Source organism: Dendrobates tinctorius, unplaced genomic scaffold (genome assembly GCF_039654945.1).
Source record: "Dendrobates tinctorius isolate UK_male_01 unplaced genomic scaffold, ASM3965494v1 ptg000232l, whole genome shotgun sequence".
In the NCBI taxonomy this organism is placed as follows: Eukaryota; Metazoa; Chordata; class Amphibia; order Anura; family Dendrobatidae; genus Dendrobates; species Dendrobates tinctorius.
Genome location: NW_027361899.1, coordinates 5,562,405 through 5,580,481, shown reverse-complemented (window position 1 = coordinate 5,580,481; position 18,077 = coordinate 5,562,405). Strand labels below are relative to the sequence as shown.

Here is an 18,077-nt window from a genome sequence, read left to right as displayed (position 1 = left end):
TACATCAGACTCCAATAGACAGTGCAGCAAAGCTGGAGTCAGCAGAGCTCTGGACAATGGATGGAATGTGGACAATGGTTGTCATGGAGATGAGCAGCAGCTGCTACAGTGTAGCATTCCAGCAGTGGCCACAGGGGGCGCTCTCATGGTGATGTGGGCCTTCCCTACATAATGCGTTTCGGCTTCTGTGTCTTCTAGTGCCCAGTGAGAACGTCGCCACCATCTCTGAATGTGCCAGCGTCATCGAGGGCGTGAGCCGCAGCCGCAACGCTCTGCTGAACGGCGACACAAAGAACTACGACTGGGACTCGGGGTACACCTGCCACCAGCTGGGGAGCGGAGCCATCATCGTGCAGCTGGCGCAGCCGTACATGATCGGCTCCATCAGGTAATGTCTGCAGAGCATCGCTCTGTCTGCTGCTATAGTCACAGGACTGCAGAACATCGCTCTGTCTGCTGCTGTAGTCACAGGGCTGCAGAGCATCTCACCGCCGTCTGCTGCTATAGTAACAGGGCTGCAGAGCATCTCACCGCCGTCTGCTGCTATAGTCACAGGACCGCAGAGCATTTCACCGCCGTCTGCTGCTATAGTCACAGGTCTGCAGAGCATCTCTCTGCCATCTGCTGCTATAGTCACAGGAGTGCAGAGCATCTCACCGCCGTCTGTTGCTATAGTAACAGGGCTGCAGAGCATCTCTCCGCCCTCTGCTGCTATAGTCACAGGGCTGCAGAGCATCTCACCGCCATCTGCTGCTATAGTAACAGGACAGCAGAGAATCTCACCGCCGTCTGCTGCTATAGTCACAGGACTGCAGAGCATCTCACCGCCGTCTGCTGCTATAGTCACAGGACTGCAGAGCATCTCACCGCCATCTGCTGCTATAGTCACAGGACTGCAGAACATCGCTCTGTCTGCTGCTGTAGTCACAGGGCTGCAGAGCATCTCACCGCCGCCGTCTGCTGCTATAGTAACAGGGCTGCAGAGCATCTCACCGCCGTCTGCTGCTATAGTCACAGGACCGCAGAGCATTTCACCGCCGTCTGCTGCTATAGTCACAGGTCTGCAGAGCATCTCTCCGCCATCTGCTGCTATAGTCACAGGACTGCAGAGCATCTCACCGCCGTCTGCTGCTATAGTAACAGGGCTGCAGAGCATTTCACCGCCATCTGCTGCTATAGTCACAGGACTGCAGAGCATCTCACCGCCATCTGCTGCTATAGTCACAGGACTGCAGAGCATCTCACCGCCGTCTGCTGCTATAGTCACAGGACTGCAGAGCATCTCTACAACTATAGACTAATAATATAAAGCCTGCTGTGTGGTGTGATATATGTGATGGGGGTTCGGTAACCACTTCCTGACATTTGGGGTACTTGTCCATCATGTCGGTCGCAGGTGCATGGACCTGTGTACATCGCTTCAACCGCTGATGCTTAACCCAATAAATGCTGGTTTAAATCACTGCTAGCGGCATTTAAGATGCGCGGTCTCGGGTGCACGCCATTCCTTGTGGCTCCGTGACCCGATCGCAGGCTGCCGATGGGCTGCAGTGTTGGTCTCATGGACTTGACGATCACAGATTCAACAGGTTTAAAAATGTATTAAAAAAAAAGTATAAGAAAAGGCTAAAAAAACATATATTTAAGAGTATCTATACAGTATCTATAGACTGAAGCCTCTTTTTTACCCCATTAATAATTCACATAAAAATAACCATAAGATAAAAATATTAAGCAGTAAATGACTTTAGTTAAAAACAAAACTAAAAGTGAAACACAGGAATCGCTGCAACTCCGCAAGAAATGCTATAAACAGTCATATGTACCCCAAAGCGGCAGGAAAGAATCATCGGCCCCCCGCTCCAAGCAAGAAGTGGGAAAATAAACGATGCGAGAGTCACAAGTATCACCGTCATCCTCCCGACCTGGAGTATCGCGTTCCAAGGCATTTTTACCACCAAAAAAAAAGCAAAATAAAAAAACAATGGCGGAATGAACGTTTTTTGTTTTTTTTTTCACCGCTTGCTAAATTTTTTTTCCATTTGTCAGTACATTAAAGTGAGCGGTGTCATCTGTAACGCCAGCTCGTCCCGGAGAGCGCGAGGCCTCGGACGTCTACGTTACGTTATGGCTCCTGGAAACGAGAAAATTACCAAAGGCGCAAAAATGCAAATTGTCTCCAGCAGGAAGGGGTTAATGCACCGTATGGTGGTGATATAATATAGAGCTTTTCTATAATCACTACCCGACAGTAATAACCAGTAATTATAACCTAGTGACTGCACCCCGTATACCGCAATAGTGTTATAATCCCCGGCCTGTGATAGTGATGGCCGCTGGTCACGTGACTGCAGGCCGCCGCTCACATCTGCCGCCGCTCACATCTGCCGCCGCTCACATCTGCCGCCGCTGCACCCGGGACGGTCACGGCATTTCTAAAATCCCCTTTTCCTGAGATTTAGTGGCGGACGTGTCCATTATCCGCAGCTGAGCGGCCGGCGGACATCAAACACTTAGAGAAAGCTTCTCCGCGGGATAAGTGGCCGCATAAAACGCTGCTCCGTCTCCGTGAATCCCGGTGATAAAAGTGCGATAGTAATGAATGTAAATAGCGGGATTTATATCACACTGGTGCTTTATAGCTCAGCGGTGTGGAACGTTCCGGCTTCCTGCAGATAATGGCGGAGAGCGACACCAACCCCGGAGACCGCACCGCAAGGAATCCAGGGCGGCGGCACCGGATGTGGCAGAGCGGAGTGTTCACTACCTACCTGTACTCAGCTATCAGGGTGTTACCTGTGGCGTTACATAGGACTGCAGGTGACATCTACTCCATTATCTGTACTCAGAGCTATCGCTGTGTTATCTCTGGTGTTACATGGGACTGCAGGTGACATTACTACATTATCTGTACTCAGAGCTATCGCTGTGTTATCTGTGGTGTTACATGGGACTGCAGGTGACATCTACTCCATTATCTGAACTCAGAGCTATTGCTGTGTTATCTATGGTGTTACATGGGACTGCAGGTGACATTACTACATTATCTGTACTCAGAGCTATCGCTGTGTTATCTCTGGTGTTACATGGGACTGCAGGTGACATCTACTCCATTATCTGAACTCAGAGCTATCGCTGTGTTATCTATGGTGTTACATGGGACTGCAGGTGACATTACTACATTATCTGTACTCAGAGAGTTATCACTGTGTGATCTGTGGTGTTACATAGGACTTCGGGCAACATCTGCTACATTATTTGTACTCAGAGCTATCACTGTTATGTGGCGTTACATGGGACTGCAGGTGACATCTACATTATCTGTACTCAGTTATCGCTGTGTTATCTGTGGCATTACATGGGACTGCAGGTGACATCTACTACATTATCTGTACTCAGTTATCACTGTGTTATCTGTGGTGTTACATAGGACTGCAGGCAACATCTGCTACATTATCTGTACTCAGTTGTCACTGTGTTATGTGGTGTTACATAGGACTGCAGGCAACATCTGCTACATTATCTGTACTCAGTTGTCACTGTTATGTGGTGTTACATAGGACTGCAGGCAACATCTGCTACATTATCTGTACTCCATTATCACTGTTATCCGTGGTGTTACATAGGACTGCAGGTGACATCTCCATTATCTTTACTCAGAGTTATCACTGTGTTATTTGTGGTGTTACATAGGACTGCAGGTGACATCCACTACATTATCTGTACTCAGTAGTCTTACATAGGACTGCAGGTGACTGAGTACAGATAATTTAGTAGATGTTCCCTGCAGTCCTGTGTAATACCACAGATATTACTACATTCTTTGTACTCTGGTGTCACTGTTGTTACATGGGACTGCTGGTTACATCTACTACAGGTTTAGAGCTCAGTAGTGTCTAGTAATGTGTGGCTGGAGTCACGGTGTATGTGTCTGGGGATCAGTAACTTGCTGGCTCTTTGTGCCCTGAGTGTCAGGGGGTTGTCATGTCGTTACCCCGGGTCTATGGCGCTCTCCTCCTCTCATCCCCCTGTAGGCTCCTGTGCTCTGTGGCTACGGTCATTGTAATTGGCATTAATTGGCGGTCTCATTAGGCAGGCCAGAGATGGTGCCACGGTGTAAAATGAGGGTGTGCGGGGGCGCTCGGCTCTGCTCCATCCTGATGCATATGGAAAGGTTCTGCTTCAGCACCTCCTGGCTTGTTACATAATTGTATAGACGTCCCCTGCCCGCCCCGGAGACATGGAGCCGATTGTATAAAGTGACGCCTCTGGAGACCGCAGTCCGACAAGATCAAGATGCAAAAATCAATTATCTCATTTTATTTTATTGTTTGTTATTTTCTCTAGTATTTTTATTTATTTGTTTCTCATTATGTTTATGCAGTAAATGACAGTCTACCCATCCTATCTGCTATCAATAATAGATCCATGCTGAAGTAGTGCCAGATTGTCAGACATAGTGATGTTTCACATTTTTTTTCTAATATGGGTGTTGTTGTGACTAGCCCCTTCCTCCCCCATTCACCTCTACAGACCACCCACTAATACTAACAACGTTGGGGGGATATAACAACCTCACATGAATTCCTTTTGCTCCTAGTAACAATAACAGGGCTGTAATAACTACACCTATCACTGTTATTAGCTAAGTTTTTAACTCAGTACTAAGTAACTTGAGTGTAGTGGGTGTGACATCATCTGATGTTTCTCAGTATTGACTGGCATTACATGGACAGTGCTTTAAAAACCTTCACTCTCTACTCAGTGACTTTAATAACATGCGCGTAAATGTAACTACCTGTCTTGGTACTAGTTTTTTTTTTTTTCACCTAATGAAAACTCAGAGCTTAGACAACTCTTAAAACTCTACTAAGTAACTTTAACAAAATGGGTGTGACCTCTTACCATTACTTATTGACACTAATAGCAAGGGTGGGACTTTAGTAACATTGGAGTTGTGAAAACCTTTAATATTATTTAGTATTAAAACTTAAGTCTAATTACATGTGCAAGGCTTTGATAACACGTTAACCCATACTAAGTAACTTTAATAAAATGGGCGAAGTTATTACAAACTTTTTTTTTTTTCTTTTTTTTTTTTTTGTGGGGCTAAATATCTTGTTATATAACTACTAAACGGACGTCATAAGTTGGGATTGACAGCTCTTTCTCCATTCATCAATTTTAATAAGATGGGCAGGGCTTTCACTAAACATTAGCTATTCTCAGTACCTTTAGTAATACAGGTAAGACAATATCTCTCATTATTTTTTATTAACCCTAGTTAAAAGCACAGGGATCTCACAACTCTTCCAGTTTTACAAAGTTATTTTACAAACATTAGTGAGACCTAACCTGTCACATCACTGCTAATTATCGTTATTACCTAGGATAGCTCTTCCATCTTTACTAAGTAACTTTAGTAACATAGGTGGGTCTGTGGAAACCTTTCACATTACTATGTATTCAATTTAATTACTTGCCAAGGTTTGATAACGCTTTAACCTCTACTAAGTATCTTAAATAATATGGGTAGGGCTGTGACAGATGCACCTACTACTGTTTATTGATTACATGGTTAGGGCTGTGACTAATACCTCTAGCCAGAAGAGTGACAGCATCTCGAATCCCTAATTACTGATGCTAGCAAAATGGGCGGAGCTGAAGATCCATTAGTTATTGACATAGTTGGGGCTCTGAAAACCTTTTATATTACTCAGTATTAAATTTCATTGCATGATACAGGGTTTGATAACTCTTTAACCTTTGCTAAGTAACTTTAATAATATGGGTGGGGCTGTGACAGCCTCTCATATTACTCATTTTTTAGTGCTACTCATTATCTCTGCCCAGTAACTTTAGTGATGTGGGTGAAAAAGTGAGAACTTCTTGTATCCCTAATTGACCATAACAACATGGGCATAGTTTTGGTTCCATTGGTGGAGTTGCATACCCTTCATATTACTGATTTCCAGTAATTGCATGGACAGAACTTTAACAACTCTTCCAGCTTTACAAAGTAACTTTAGTAAAATGGGTGACAACCTCTTATATTACTATATATGTAGTAAATATGGAGGCAGACACACGTTCTGGGCTCTGGGTCCCCCACACCCCAGTATATGCATCTTCCAAGGGGGGGTTTATTTGTAAGTGAAGTTGCATCCATCCGCTCATCAATTCCCCCCAGATTTGCGCTTGTTCTGAATATATTGTGAAGGATTAGAGATCGCACCGCAGCACTTGGCCCTTCTGCCTAATGTGAGTTTCTGAATATTCATGGAGATAACTGGCAGAATCTTGGCCGGGGTGAAGCCTGCGCAGAATAAATTCGTTCGACGGTGAAACATGTCGCTCCCCGCAGACCTTCACATCTCACTTTAGACAGAGTAAAACGGCAAAAAACACAAAGTTCTACACTAAAGTTATGTGAGAGGACAACATCCTGCACCCGGCGAGCATCGAGCGGTGTTGCGTTGTGCTCCGGGCTCGATATGTTTTCACAATTGCAAGACAGTGTAAGAAGATGCCATGAACCCGGAAACGTCACTGACTGTCCAGACCTATGACTCTTGTAACTTGTGCTTCTTTGCTACATTTGGTCATGTACTGGTCGGCCCCGGGGTCCATTGTGCTGTCATGTTTGGAGAGATACAATCTTGCACAATGGTGGACCTCCCTCTGCATCTGTGAATTGGAGTAGATGGTGAAAGTCTCTGGCGTCTGTTGTGACTTTTGCACGGCGTAAGGAGTAGGACCATGCCGCCCTCTGAAGTCTGTGGAAATTATTTTGAGGTGCAGGCAACACATCAGCCATTTCTACAATGATCAGCTCTAACTGCATTAAAATGCACAACCCCGGAGGTTCGGATCGGAGGCGACTGTGCAGGTGGCACCAAAGCTGCTAATTCTGTATTCCTCTGTGCCACAGACTCATCTTGGACTCCTCGTAGGGTGACACTATAGTCTTAGCAGGTTTCACATTAGCGTTTGGAGGTGCAGCGGATGCTCGCCGTGAAGCTCCGCCCCCTGCCGCGCCTCCTTCAGTCAGCTCAGCCTATGGGACGTATGCGGCGGCAAAAGCATACCTGCACATGGCCTGCGTACCCAATGCTAAAGATAGGGTACGCAGGCCGCATGCAGCAGCTTGCGCCCATAGGCGGAGCTGACCGGAGGAGGCGCGGCAGGGGGCGGAGCTTCATGGCGAGCGTCCGCTGCGCCTCCAAACGCTAATGTGAAACTAGCCTTAAGGAGGCGTCCATTGTGAGACTGAGGTCCCCTTGACCTGTTCAAAAATTCTTAAGTGCTGCTGCAGCTATGATGAATCCATTGATATCTTTTTAGTATCCCCAACAGATTACAGGCTAAAATATTGAGGCACATTGGTTTAATACATTAATTTATGGAATATGCAAAATTAGTAAGGATATGCACCGTTTTTACCAGCTATGAGGTGGCAGAAAGAAGAGAAAACGGTCTGGTATGGCGCACATTTATCAGGCTTCAGGATTGGGTGTATTTTGATGTAAAAGACTTTTTGTAATATGCTTTATTATACTCAGCGGTACTGCTGTGTAATTTTGGTCATGCTGCTGTTTCTTTATAGTAAGTGTTTCATCTCACCTTAGATTCACAGCCACACTGCTCAGTACTGCTCAATAATCCATTCCCTGCTGCTGTAGTAAGTGTTTTATTTCACCCCAGAGCTGGATACACAGCTTCACTGCACATTTTGAACCTAGCACTTGCAGAGAAGTCACTCATTTTTGCGCTTTTCTCATGTAAGTAAGCATTTTACGACCGTATATGTTTTGTTGCATTTGTGCCTTTCTTCCTGTAGCCCCGAGTTTACAGATTAATATTGTAGATACATATGGAGTGTGTTCGCTTCTGGTCTGCGTTTCTGGAGTTCTGCGGGAGGCTCCGCTACTGGTGCGGCCCCGTGCTGGTGAGACAAGCTGCTGGCTTTAATGTGAGATCAGAGCCCGGACGGAACGTTCTACAAAGTGGCTTTAATGCTACTTGGCAGCGACGAGCGGATTCCTTCTAATCATACAATGTGAAACTGCGTCCTCGCCACTTTTGAAACCGACCGCGCTTTGTGCATCTGCTGCTTCACTTCCTCCATTATTTCCTTTAAAGACCCGAATCTGATGCCGTACAGCCGATCCAATGATCAAAGGAATCTCATCGACAAGAGTATTTAGCTGGAATGTAGTTTACATATTCTCCCGTCCTCGTCTTTATGCCTTATCACAATATGGAAGGAGCTGGAAACAACTGGTGAATGGGAATGACGGGGACATAAGGACCGCAGGTGGGAGAGGTCACATCGCTGAGATCAGAGGAAGAGGATCATTATCAGGACGGCAGGGACATGGGGACCGCAGGTGGGAGAGGTCACATCACTGATATCAGAAGAGGGGGTTCATTACCAGGACGGCAGGGACATGGGGACCGCAGGTGGGAGAGGTCACATCACTGAGATCAGAGGAGGGGGATCATCACTGGGACGGCGGGGACATGAGGACTGCAGGTGGGAGAGGTCACATCATTGACGGCAGAGGAGGGGGATCATCACCGATGCGGCGGGACATGAGGACCGCAGGTGGGAGAGGTCACATCACTGATTTCAGAGGAGGGGGATCATTACCAGGACAGCGGGACATGAGCACCACTGGTGGGAGAGGTCACATCACTGATATCAGAAGAGGGGGATCATTACCAGGACTGCAGGGACATGGGGACCGCAGGTGGGAGAGGTCACATCACTGAGATCAGAGGAGGGGGATCATCACTGGGACGGCGGGGACATGAGGACTGCAGGTGGGAGAGGTCTCATCATTGACGGCAGAGGAGGGGGATGATCACCGATGCGGTGGGACATGAGGACAGCAGGTGGGAGAGGTCACATCACTGATTTCAGAGGAGAGGGATCATTACCAGGACGGCGAGACATGAGCACCACAGGTGGGAGAGGTCACATCACTGATATCAGAGGAGGGGGATCATTACCAGGACGGCAGGGACGTGGGGACCGCAGGTGGGAGAGGTCACATCACTGAGATCAGAGGAGGGGATCATCACTGGGACGGCGGGGACATGAGGACTGCAGGTGGGAGAGGTATCATCATTGACGGCAGAGGAGGGGGATGATCACCGGTGTCACGGGGTCCTTCTCCGATACCACACAATCAACAGAGCGAGGGAAGGGTGAACAATCCCAAGACCTTTATTACAGGCAGAATTAGAAGGTCCATAAACAATCCACCACACTGAGGATACAATAGTCCAGAACAAGAATGTAGTCCAGTAACAGGATAAAATGTCCAGGGAGACGAGATTCCAAAACTCTAGCACCAGAGGATAAAAATGGGTCCTTCTCTCTGAAGTGCAGTCTTTACACGATCCTCTCCAAACAGGAACTGACTTGACCAGCTCCTGTTCTCCCCACCCCCTTCCTTGTGTCCAGGGGTAGTCAAACAGGTTGGGGCGGTTTCCAGGCCTCCCAGAGGAGAACAAAGGAGCCTTGGGGATTAAAGAACTACAGGGGGTCATCAAGAGACAGTCAGGCTGTAGACCCACAGGGCATCAAGAAAAACACTATGAAAACAAGTGAAATAGAAATATACACAAAATGACATCCACATAGCCTATCATATCATTACCGGGGCGGCGGGGACATCAGGACCGCAGGTGGGAGAGGTCATATCACTGAGATCAGAGGAGGAGGATCATTATCAGGACGGCGGGGACATGAGGACCGCAGGTGGGAGAGGTCACATGACTGACATCAGAGGAGGGGGATCATCACCGGGGACATGAAGACTGCAGGTGGGAGAGGTCACATCACTGAGATCAGAGGAAGGGTACACAGATGGTACCTCTCCGCCTCATTACATACATCCGGGGGGAAAGGAAATGAGGTGGTCCGGAGTTGAGTCCCAGTATTACTGGAGAGGGCAGTGGTGGACAAGGGAATAACGACGTGCACTAATGTATTAATATTGTAGAGACTACCTGTATACACGGTATTAGGTGGTGGTGTTTTAGGCTGCAGCGGTTTTGTTGGAGATTATGGTGTAATAGACGACGCCGGTGTAGCAGGAGCTGCCACTTGTAGGACGGCTATAAAAGGCGACAGCGCTACAGGAGGTGTTTGTCGGAGGTATCAGCAGTGTGCTGAGGTCCTGGCAGGGCTGTACATGTCCTATGACGTGTGCTGAGGTCCTGGCAGGACTGTACATGTCCTATAACGTGTGCTGAGGTCCTGGCAGGGCTGTACATGTCCTATAACGTGTGCTGAGGTCCTGGCAGGGCTGTACATGTCCTATGACGTGTGCTGAGGTCCTGGCAGGGCTCTACATGTCTTATGACGTGTGCTAAGGTCCTGGCAGGGCTGTACATGTCTTATGACGTGTGCTGAGGTCCTGGCAGGGCTGTCCATGTCCTATAACGTGTGCTAAGGTCCTGGCAGGGCTGTACATGTCCTATGACGTGTGCCAAGGTCCTGGCAGGGCTGTACATGTCCTATGACGTGTGCTGAGGTCCTGGCAGGACTGTACATGTCCTATAACGTGTGCTGAGGTCCAGGCAGGGCTCTACATGTCTTATGACGTGTGCTAAGGTCCTGGCAGGGCTGTACATGTCCTATGACGTGTGCTGAGGTCCTGGCAGGACTGTACATGTCCTATAACGTGTGCTGAGGTCCTGGCAGGGCTGTACATGTCCTATGACGTGTGCTGAGGTCCTGGCAGGACTGTACATGTCCTATAACGTGTGCTGAGGTCCAGGCAGGGCTCTACATGTCTTATGACGTGTGCTAAGGTCCTGGCAGGGCTGTACATGTCCTATGACGTGTGCTGAGGTCCTGGCAGGGCTGTACATGTCCTATAACGTGTGCTGAGGTCCTGGCAGGGCTGTACATGTCCTATGATGTGTGCCGAGGTCCTGGCAGGGCTGTACATGTCCTATGACGTGTGCTGAGGTCCTGGCAGGACTGTACATGTCCTATAACGTGTGCTGAGGTCCAGGCAGGGCTCTACATGTCTTATGACGTGTGCTAAGGTCCTGGCAGGGCTGTACATGTCCTATGACGTGTGCTGAGGTCCTGGCAGGACTGTACATGTCCTATAACGTGTGCTGAGGTCCTGGCAGGGCTGTACATGTCCTATAACATGTGCTGAGGTCCTGGCAGGGCTGTACATGTTCTATAACGTGTGCTGAGGTCCTGGCAGGGTTGTACATGTCCTGTAATGTGTGTTGAGGTCCTGGCAGGGCTGTACATGTCCTATAACATGTGCTGAGGTCCTGGCAGGGCTGTACATGTTCTATAACATGTGCTGAGGTCCTGGCAGGGTTGTACATGTCCTGTAATGTGTGTTGAGGTCCTGGCAGCGCTTTACATGGACTTCTGCGCAGCTCACACCCTCCTGACCTGGTACAGCCGGGGTTCTTAGTCCTGATGTCTGGCCATCCTCCTCCATAGATGCTGATGTGCTCGGAGTAGGGACAGGGACGGTTATATGGGCAGGTACTGGAGTCCACAGTATCTGTCACCATACACTTTAACCAGGGGAATAGGTTGTCAGAAAATCCCCCAATGTTTACAAGCAGAATCACTGATTTCTTCTCGCTTTCCGATAACTCTTTGCATTATCGGGTCCACTGCTCCCGAGCGCTGCAGAAATCATCGCCGTCCACATCTGCTGCTACGCTGATCCTGATCCTACAGCGATGGCGCCGTGAACACAAGAGCTAATACTCAGACGGCTCCGATCAGCCGTCCGCGGACAGGAGAGAATCTGATATAATGTGATGGTGTCACGTAAGAACACTATGTAATATGGCCACACACTGACTAACCAGCCTCCACCGTTATTCCATAGATTGTTACTGTGGGATTGTGACGACCGAAGTTACAGCTACTACATCGAGGTGTCGACAAACCAGCAGCAGTGGACGATGGTGGCCGACCGCAAGAAGGTTCCCTGCAGGTAATCCTCCAAAACTGCGCATTACCGCTGTCGGTTGTCTCCCCCCAGAACGGACGGCAGCATTGCTCGGTTACTGCGCAGTTTTTTCTTATTTATTAGTTCCTTTGAACTTGAACCTAGGATCATGGCCATGATAGCTGCTGTGCAGGTGTCTGTGGTCTGTATAAAAACTGACCCCAGGGCTCTGGACCTGAACTTCCAGCCTTATATGTCCCGGTACGGCTGGAGGTGCAGGATGGGTCAGTCCTGGCAGCATTGCTGTTCGTGTACAGACCATGGAGTACGGCCATCTGAGGTTGGGCTAACACGGCTCCTCAGCCCGCTCCATACGTGCATACCCGCTCCATACGTGCATACCCGCTCCATACTTGCATACCCGCTCCATACTTGCATACCCGCTCCATGCATGCGCACCCGCTCCATACATAGCACCCGCGCCATACATAGCACCCGCGCAATACATGCATACCCGCTCCATACATGCGCACCCGCTCCATACATTGGCAACCACTCCGTACATACTCATCTGCTCCTTGACTTAGAGATATAGATGAGAAGGGGTTAATCTTTGTGTTATTATTACTCTTCATTTCATTATTATGTTCAGGAAACGTTTGTGCTTTTATATACCGCATTGAATTAAAGGGGCGCACCCAGCTCATGCCCAGTATGTAGGGCTCCATGTTGGGGATCCGACCCTTTGAGAGTCCTGGGGTCCGGTGATCCTCATGTCTCGATTCCGAGCAGCCGCCAGCAGCGCAGTAACATCCCCTCATCGCCTCTGTCCGATTTGCTGATGATTTTAGATTTTCGGAGCATGTCCTGTTGGCCGTGGCGCTGTCAGGTGACACGTTCGGCCTTTTCGCCCAGTTCGGCTCTCACAGGTGTCATGTACCTCTCAGCGCTCTTGGCCCCGGTGCCCCGGCTGCACTTAGCGCCTATTAGACAGCGTCTAATTCCAGCCCCAGCTGATAAAGGTTACACCGGATGTGATGGATTCCGGCTGACGCTGCCATGACAGAGTTAGGCCGCTCGTCAAGCCGCGGGCGGACGTGGAAACATGTTATTTGGCTCTCTACTGTAACCAGCACCGGTGTGAACACTTCTCTCCCGGACAGCCCGTCCTGTCCTGCGTCAGCCGCGGAAGCCGTCACGCCGTTCATTACCGGCTCTCTAACTCCTTAATAGAAGCCAATTAGTGACCCGCGCCAATGTCGCTGTCATCCCTTTAAATGTCGAGCAGAGATGTATTCTTCGCCTTCACCTGTGATGACAGTTAAGACGTCTTTTCCTTTTCTTCTTCTTAAAGGGCAAACGCAGATTTTTTTTCTCCTTCGCCGCTAATGTCTGTTATAAAAACAAACTGTCTGAACTGTAAATATTCAGAGGTGTGCGGTGATTACTCTGGCCGCTCCGGCGTGCGGTGATTACACCTGGCCGCCCCGGCGTGCGGTGATTACACCCGGCGTGCAGTGATTACACCCGGCTGCTCCGGCGTGCGGTAATTACACCTGGCCGCCCCGGCGTGCGGTGATTACACCCGGCGTGCAGTGATTACACCTGGCTGCTCCGGCGTGCGGTAATTACACCTGGCCGCCCCGGCGTGCGGTGATTACACCCGGCGTGCGGTGATTACACCCGGCCGCTCCGGCGTGCGGTAATTACACCTGGCCGCCCCGGCGTGCGGTGATTACACCCGGCGTGCAGTGATTACACCTGGCTGCTCCGGCGTGCGGTAATTACACCTGGCCGCCCCGGCGTGTGGTGATTACACCCGGCGTGCGGTGATTACACCCGGCCGCTCCGGCGTGCGGTAATTACACCTGGCCGCCCCGGCGTGCGGTGATTACACCCGGCGTGCAGTGATTACACCTGGCTGCTCCGGCGTGCGGTAATTACACCTGGCCGCCCCGGCGTGCGGTGATTACACCCGGCGTGCGGTGATTACACCCGGCCGCTCCGGCGTGCGGTAATTACACCTGGCCGCCCCGGCGTGCGGTGATTACACCCGGCGTGCAGTGATTACACCTGGCTGCTCCGGCGTGCGGTAATTACACCTGGCCGCCCCGGCGTGTGGTGATTACACCCGGCGTGCGGTGATTACACCCGGCCGCTCCGGCGTGCGGTAATTACACCTGGCCGCCCCGGCGTGCGGTGATTACACCCGGCGGGCAGTGATTACACCCCGCTGCTCCGGCATGCGGTGATTACACCCTGCTGCTCCGGCATGCGGTGATTACACCCCGCTGCTCCGGCATGCGGTGGTTACACCCGGCCGCTCCGGCATGCGGTGATTACTCTGGCCGCTCCGGCATGCGGTGATTACACCCGGCTGCTCCGGCGTGCGATGATTACACCCCGCTGCTCCGGCTTGCGGTGATTACACCCGGCCGCTCCGGCATGCGGTGATTACTCTGGCCGCTCCGGCATGCGGTGATTACACCCGGCTGCTCCGGCGTGCGATGATTACACCCCGCTGCTCCGGCTTGCGGTGATTACACCCGGCTGCTCCGGCTTGCGGTGATTACACCCAGCTGCTCTGGCGTGCGGTGATTACACCCGGCTGCTCCGGCGTGCAGTGATTACACCCGACTGCTCCGGCGTGCAGTGATTACACCCGGCTGCTCCGGCGTGCAGTGATTACACCCGGCTGCTCCGGCGTGCAGTGATTACACCCCGCAGCTCCGGCGTGCGATGATTACACCCGGCCGCTCCGGCTTGCGGTGATTACACTCGGCCGCTCCGGCTTGCGGTGATTACACTCGGCTGCTCCGGCGTGCGGTGATTACACCCAGCTGCTCCGGCGTGCGGTGATTACACCCGGCCGCTCCGGCTTGCGGTGATTACACCCGGCTGCTGCGGCATGCGGTGATTACACCCGGCCATTTCGTCTGGTAACCTGTCCCTTGTAGCAAGTAACAGCCTCCATTGTAAGGCACCGTCCCGGAGAGCTGCGGAGTCACAAATCTGCAGGTACTGCCGCTTACAGGACAAAATGCCGCCACTGTTGTGACATCTGCCACACGTTGTCAGATCTGGCTGTAAAGATGGTTATTCTAGTCTACTAACAGCGAGTACTGGAAGGGAAGCAGAGGGGAAAACCCCCTGAGCCCGGACTGAGGGGAGACGTGGCCGATCCTTGTGACATATGGAAATGCTGTGATTAATGATCACATACGATAAGTGATTGTCAGCGACTGCACATCCCGAGATGGCGAGAGATGGAGACTGAGCCAAAGACAACGTCACGATCCAGCTGCTAAATAAAGAATTCCTCATTATAAAGTCTAATTACTTCATTATCTCACTGCAGATACAATAAATGTATCTGAAATGTCCGGGGTAAAGGGAGTCATATGTCATATTTATCCAATAATCTACTATAATATATTACTCTACGTGGGGGCAGTATTATAGTAGTTATATTCTTGTACATAGGGGCAGTATTATAGTAGTTATATTCTTGTACATAGGAGCAGTATTATAGTAGTTATATTCTTGTACATAGGAGCAGTATTATAGTAGTTATATTCTTGTACATAGGAGCAGTATTATAGTAGTTATATTCTTGTACATAGGGAGCAGTATTATAGTAGTTATATTCTTGTACATAGGAGCAGTATTATGGTAGTTATATTCTTGTACATAGGGAGCAGTATTATAGTAGTTATATTCTTGTACATAGGGGCAGTATTATAGTAGTTATATTCTTGTACATAGGAGCAGTATTATAGTAGTTATATTCTTGTACATAGGAGCAGTATTATAGTAGTTATATTCTTGTACATAGGGAGCAGTATTATAGTAGTTATATTCTTGTACATAGGAGCAGTATTATGGTAGTTATATTCTTGTACATAGGGAGCAGTATTATAGTAGTTATATTCTTGTACATAGGGAGCAGTATTATAGTAGTTATATTCTTGTACATAGGGGCAGTATTATAGTAGTTATATTCTTGTACATAGGAGCAGTATTATAGTAGTTATATTCTTGTACATAGGGGCAGTATTATAGTAGTTATATTCTTGTACATAGAGGCAGTATTATAGTAGTTATATTCTTGTACATAGGGGCAGTATTATAGTAGTTATATTCTTGTACATAGAGGCAGTATTATAGTAGTTATATTCTTGTACATAGGAGCAGTATTATAGTAGTTATATTCTTGTACATAGGAGCAGTATTATAGTAGTTATATTCTTGTACATAGGAGCAGTATTATAGTAGTTATATTCTTGTACATAGGAGCAGTATTATAGTAGTTATATTCTTGTACATAGGGGCAGTATTATAGTAGTTATATTCTTGTACATAGGAGCAGTATTATGGTAGTTATATTCTTGTACATAGGGAGCAGTATTATAGTAGTTATATTCTTGTACATAGGGGCAGTATTATAGTAGTTATATTCTTGTACATAGGAGCAGTATTATAGTAGTTATATTCTTGTACATAGGAGCAGTATTATAGTAGTTATATTCTTGTACATAGGGGCAGTATTATAGTAGTTATATTCTTGTACATAGGGGCAGTATTATAGTAGTTATATTCTTGTACATAGGGGCAGTATTATAGTAGTTATATTCTTGTACATAGGAGCAGTATTATAGTAGTTATATTCTTGTACATAGGGGCAGTATTATAGTAGTTATATTCTTGTACATAGGAGCAGTATTATAGTAGTTATATTCTTGTACATAGGAGCAGTATTATAGTAGTTATATTCTTGTACATAGGAGCAGTATTATAGTAGTTATATTCTTGTACATAGGGGTCAGTATTATAGTAGTTATATTCTTGTACATAGGAGCAGTATTATAGTAGTTATATTCTTGTACATAGTGGCAGTATTATAGTAGTTATATTCTTGTACATAGGAGCAGTATTATAGTAGTTATATTCTTGTACATAGGGGCAGTATTATAGTAGTTATATTCTTGTACATAGGAGCAGTATTATAGTAGTTATATTCTTGTACATAGGGAGCAGTATTATAGTAGTTATATTCTTGTACATAGGGAGCAGTATTATAGTAGTTATATTCTTGTACATAGGAGCAGTATTATAGTAGTTATATTCTTGTACATAGTGGCAGTATTATAGTAGTTATATTCTTGTACATAGGAGCAGTATTATAGTAGTTATATTCTTGTACATAGGAGCAGTATTATAGTAGTTATATTCTTGTACATAGGAGCAGTATTATAGTAGTTATATTCTTGTACATAGGAGCAGTATTATAGTAGTTATATTCTTGTACATAGGGGTCAGTATTATAGTAGTTATATTCTTGTACATAGGAGCAGTATTATAGTAGTTATATTCTTGTACATAGTGGCAGTATTATAGTAGTTATATTCTTGTACATAGGGGCAGTATTACAGTAGTTATATTCTTGTACATAGGAGCAGTATTATAGTAGTTATATTCTTGTACATAGGAGCAGTATTATAGTAGTTATATTCTTGTACATGGGGGCAGTATTATAGCAGTTATATTCTTGTACATGGGGGCAGTATTATAGTAGTTATATTCTTGTACATAGGAGCAGTATTATAGTAGTTATATTCTTGTACATGGGGGCAGTATTATAGCAGTTATATTCTTGTACATAGGAGCAGTATTATAGCAGTTATATTCTTGTACATAAGGGGCAGTATTATAGTAGTTATATTCTTGTACATAGGAGCAGTATTATAGTAGTTATATTCTTGTACATAGGGGCAGTATTATAGTAGTTATATTCTTGTATATAGGGGCAGTATTATAGTAGTTATATTCTTGTACATAGGGGCAGTATTATAGTAGTTATATTCTTGTACATAGGAGCAGTATTATAGTAGTTATATTCTTGTACATAGGGGCAGTATTATAGTAGTTATATTCTTGTACATAGGAGCAGTATTATAGTAGTTATATTCTTGTACATAGGAGCAGTATTATAGTAGTTATATTCTTGTATATAGGGGCAGTATTATAGTAGTTATATTCTTGTACATAGGGGCAGTATTATAGTAGTTATATTCTTGTACATAGGGGCAATATTATAGTAGTTATATTCTTGTACATAGGAGCAGT

The 18,077-nt window shown here is 47.2% G+C and overlaps 1 protein-coding gene across 2 annotated transcripts in view; it reads left to right on the top strand.

Annotated features, from left to right (window-relative positions):
* The window catches only part of BTBD9 (BTB domain containing 9), a 119,761-nt gene that overhangs the window by 83,949 nt on the left and 17,735 nt on the right, over positions 1-18,077 (top strand). For both annotated transcript variants that reach the window (XM_073556276.1, XM_073556277.1), the window contains exons 8-9: positions 199-388; positions 11,889-11,996. In XM_073556276.1, the coding sequence (XP_073412377.1) occupies positions 199-388; positions 11,889-11,996 (298 nt within the window). The remainder of the gene's footprint in view (positions 1-198; positions 389-11,888; positions 11,997-18,077) is intronic.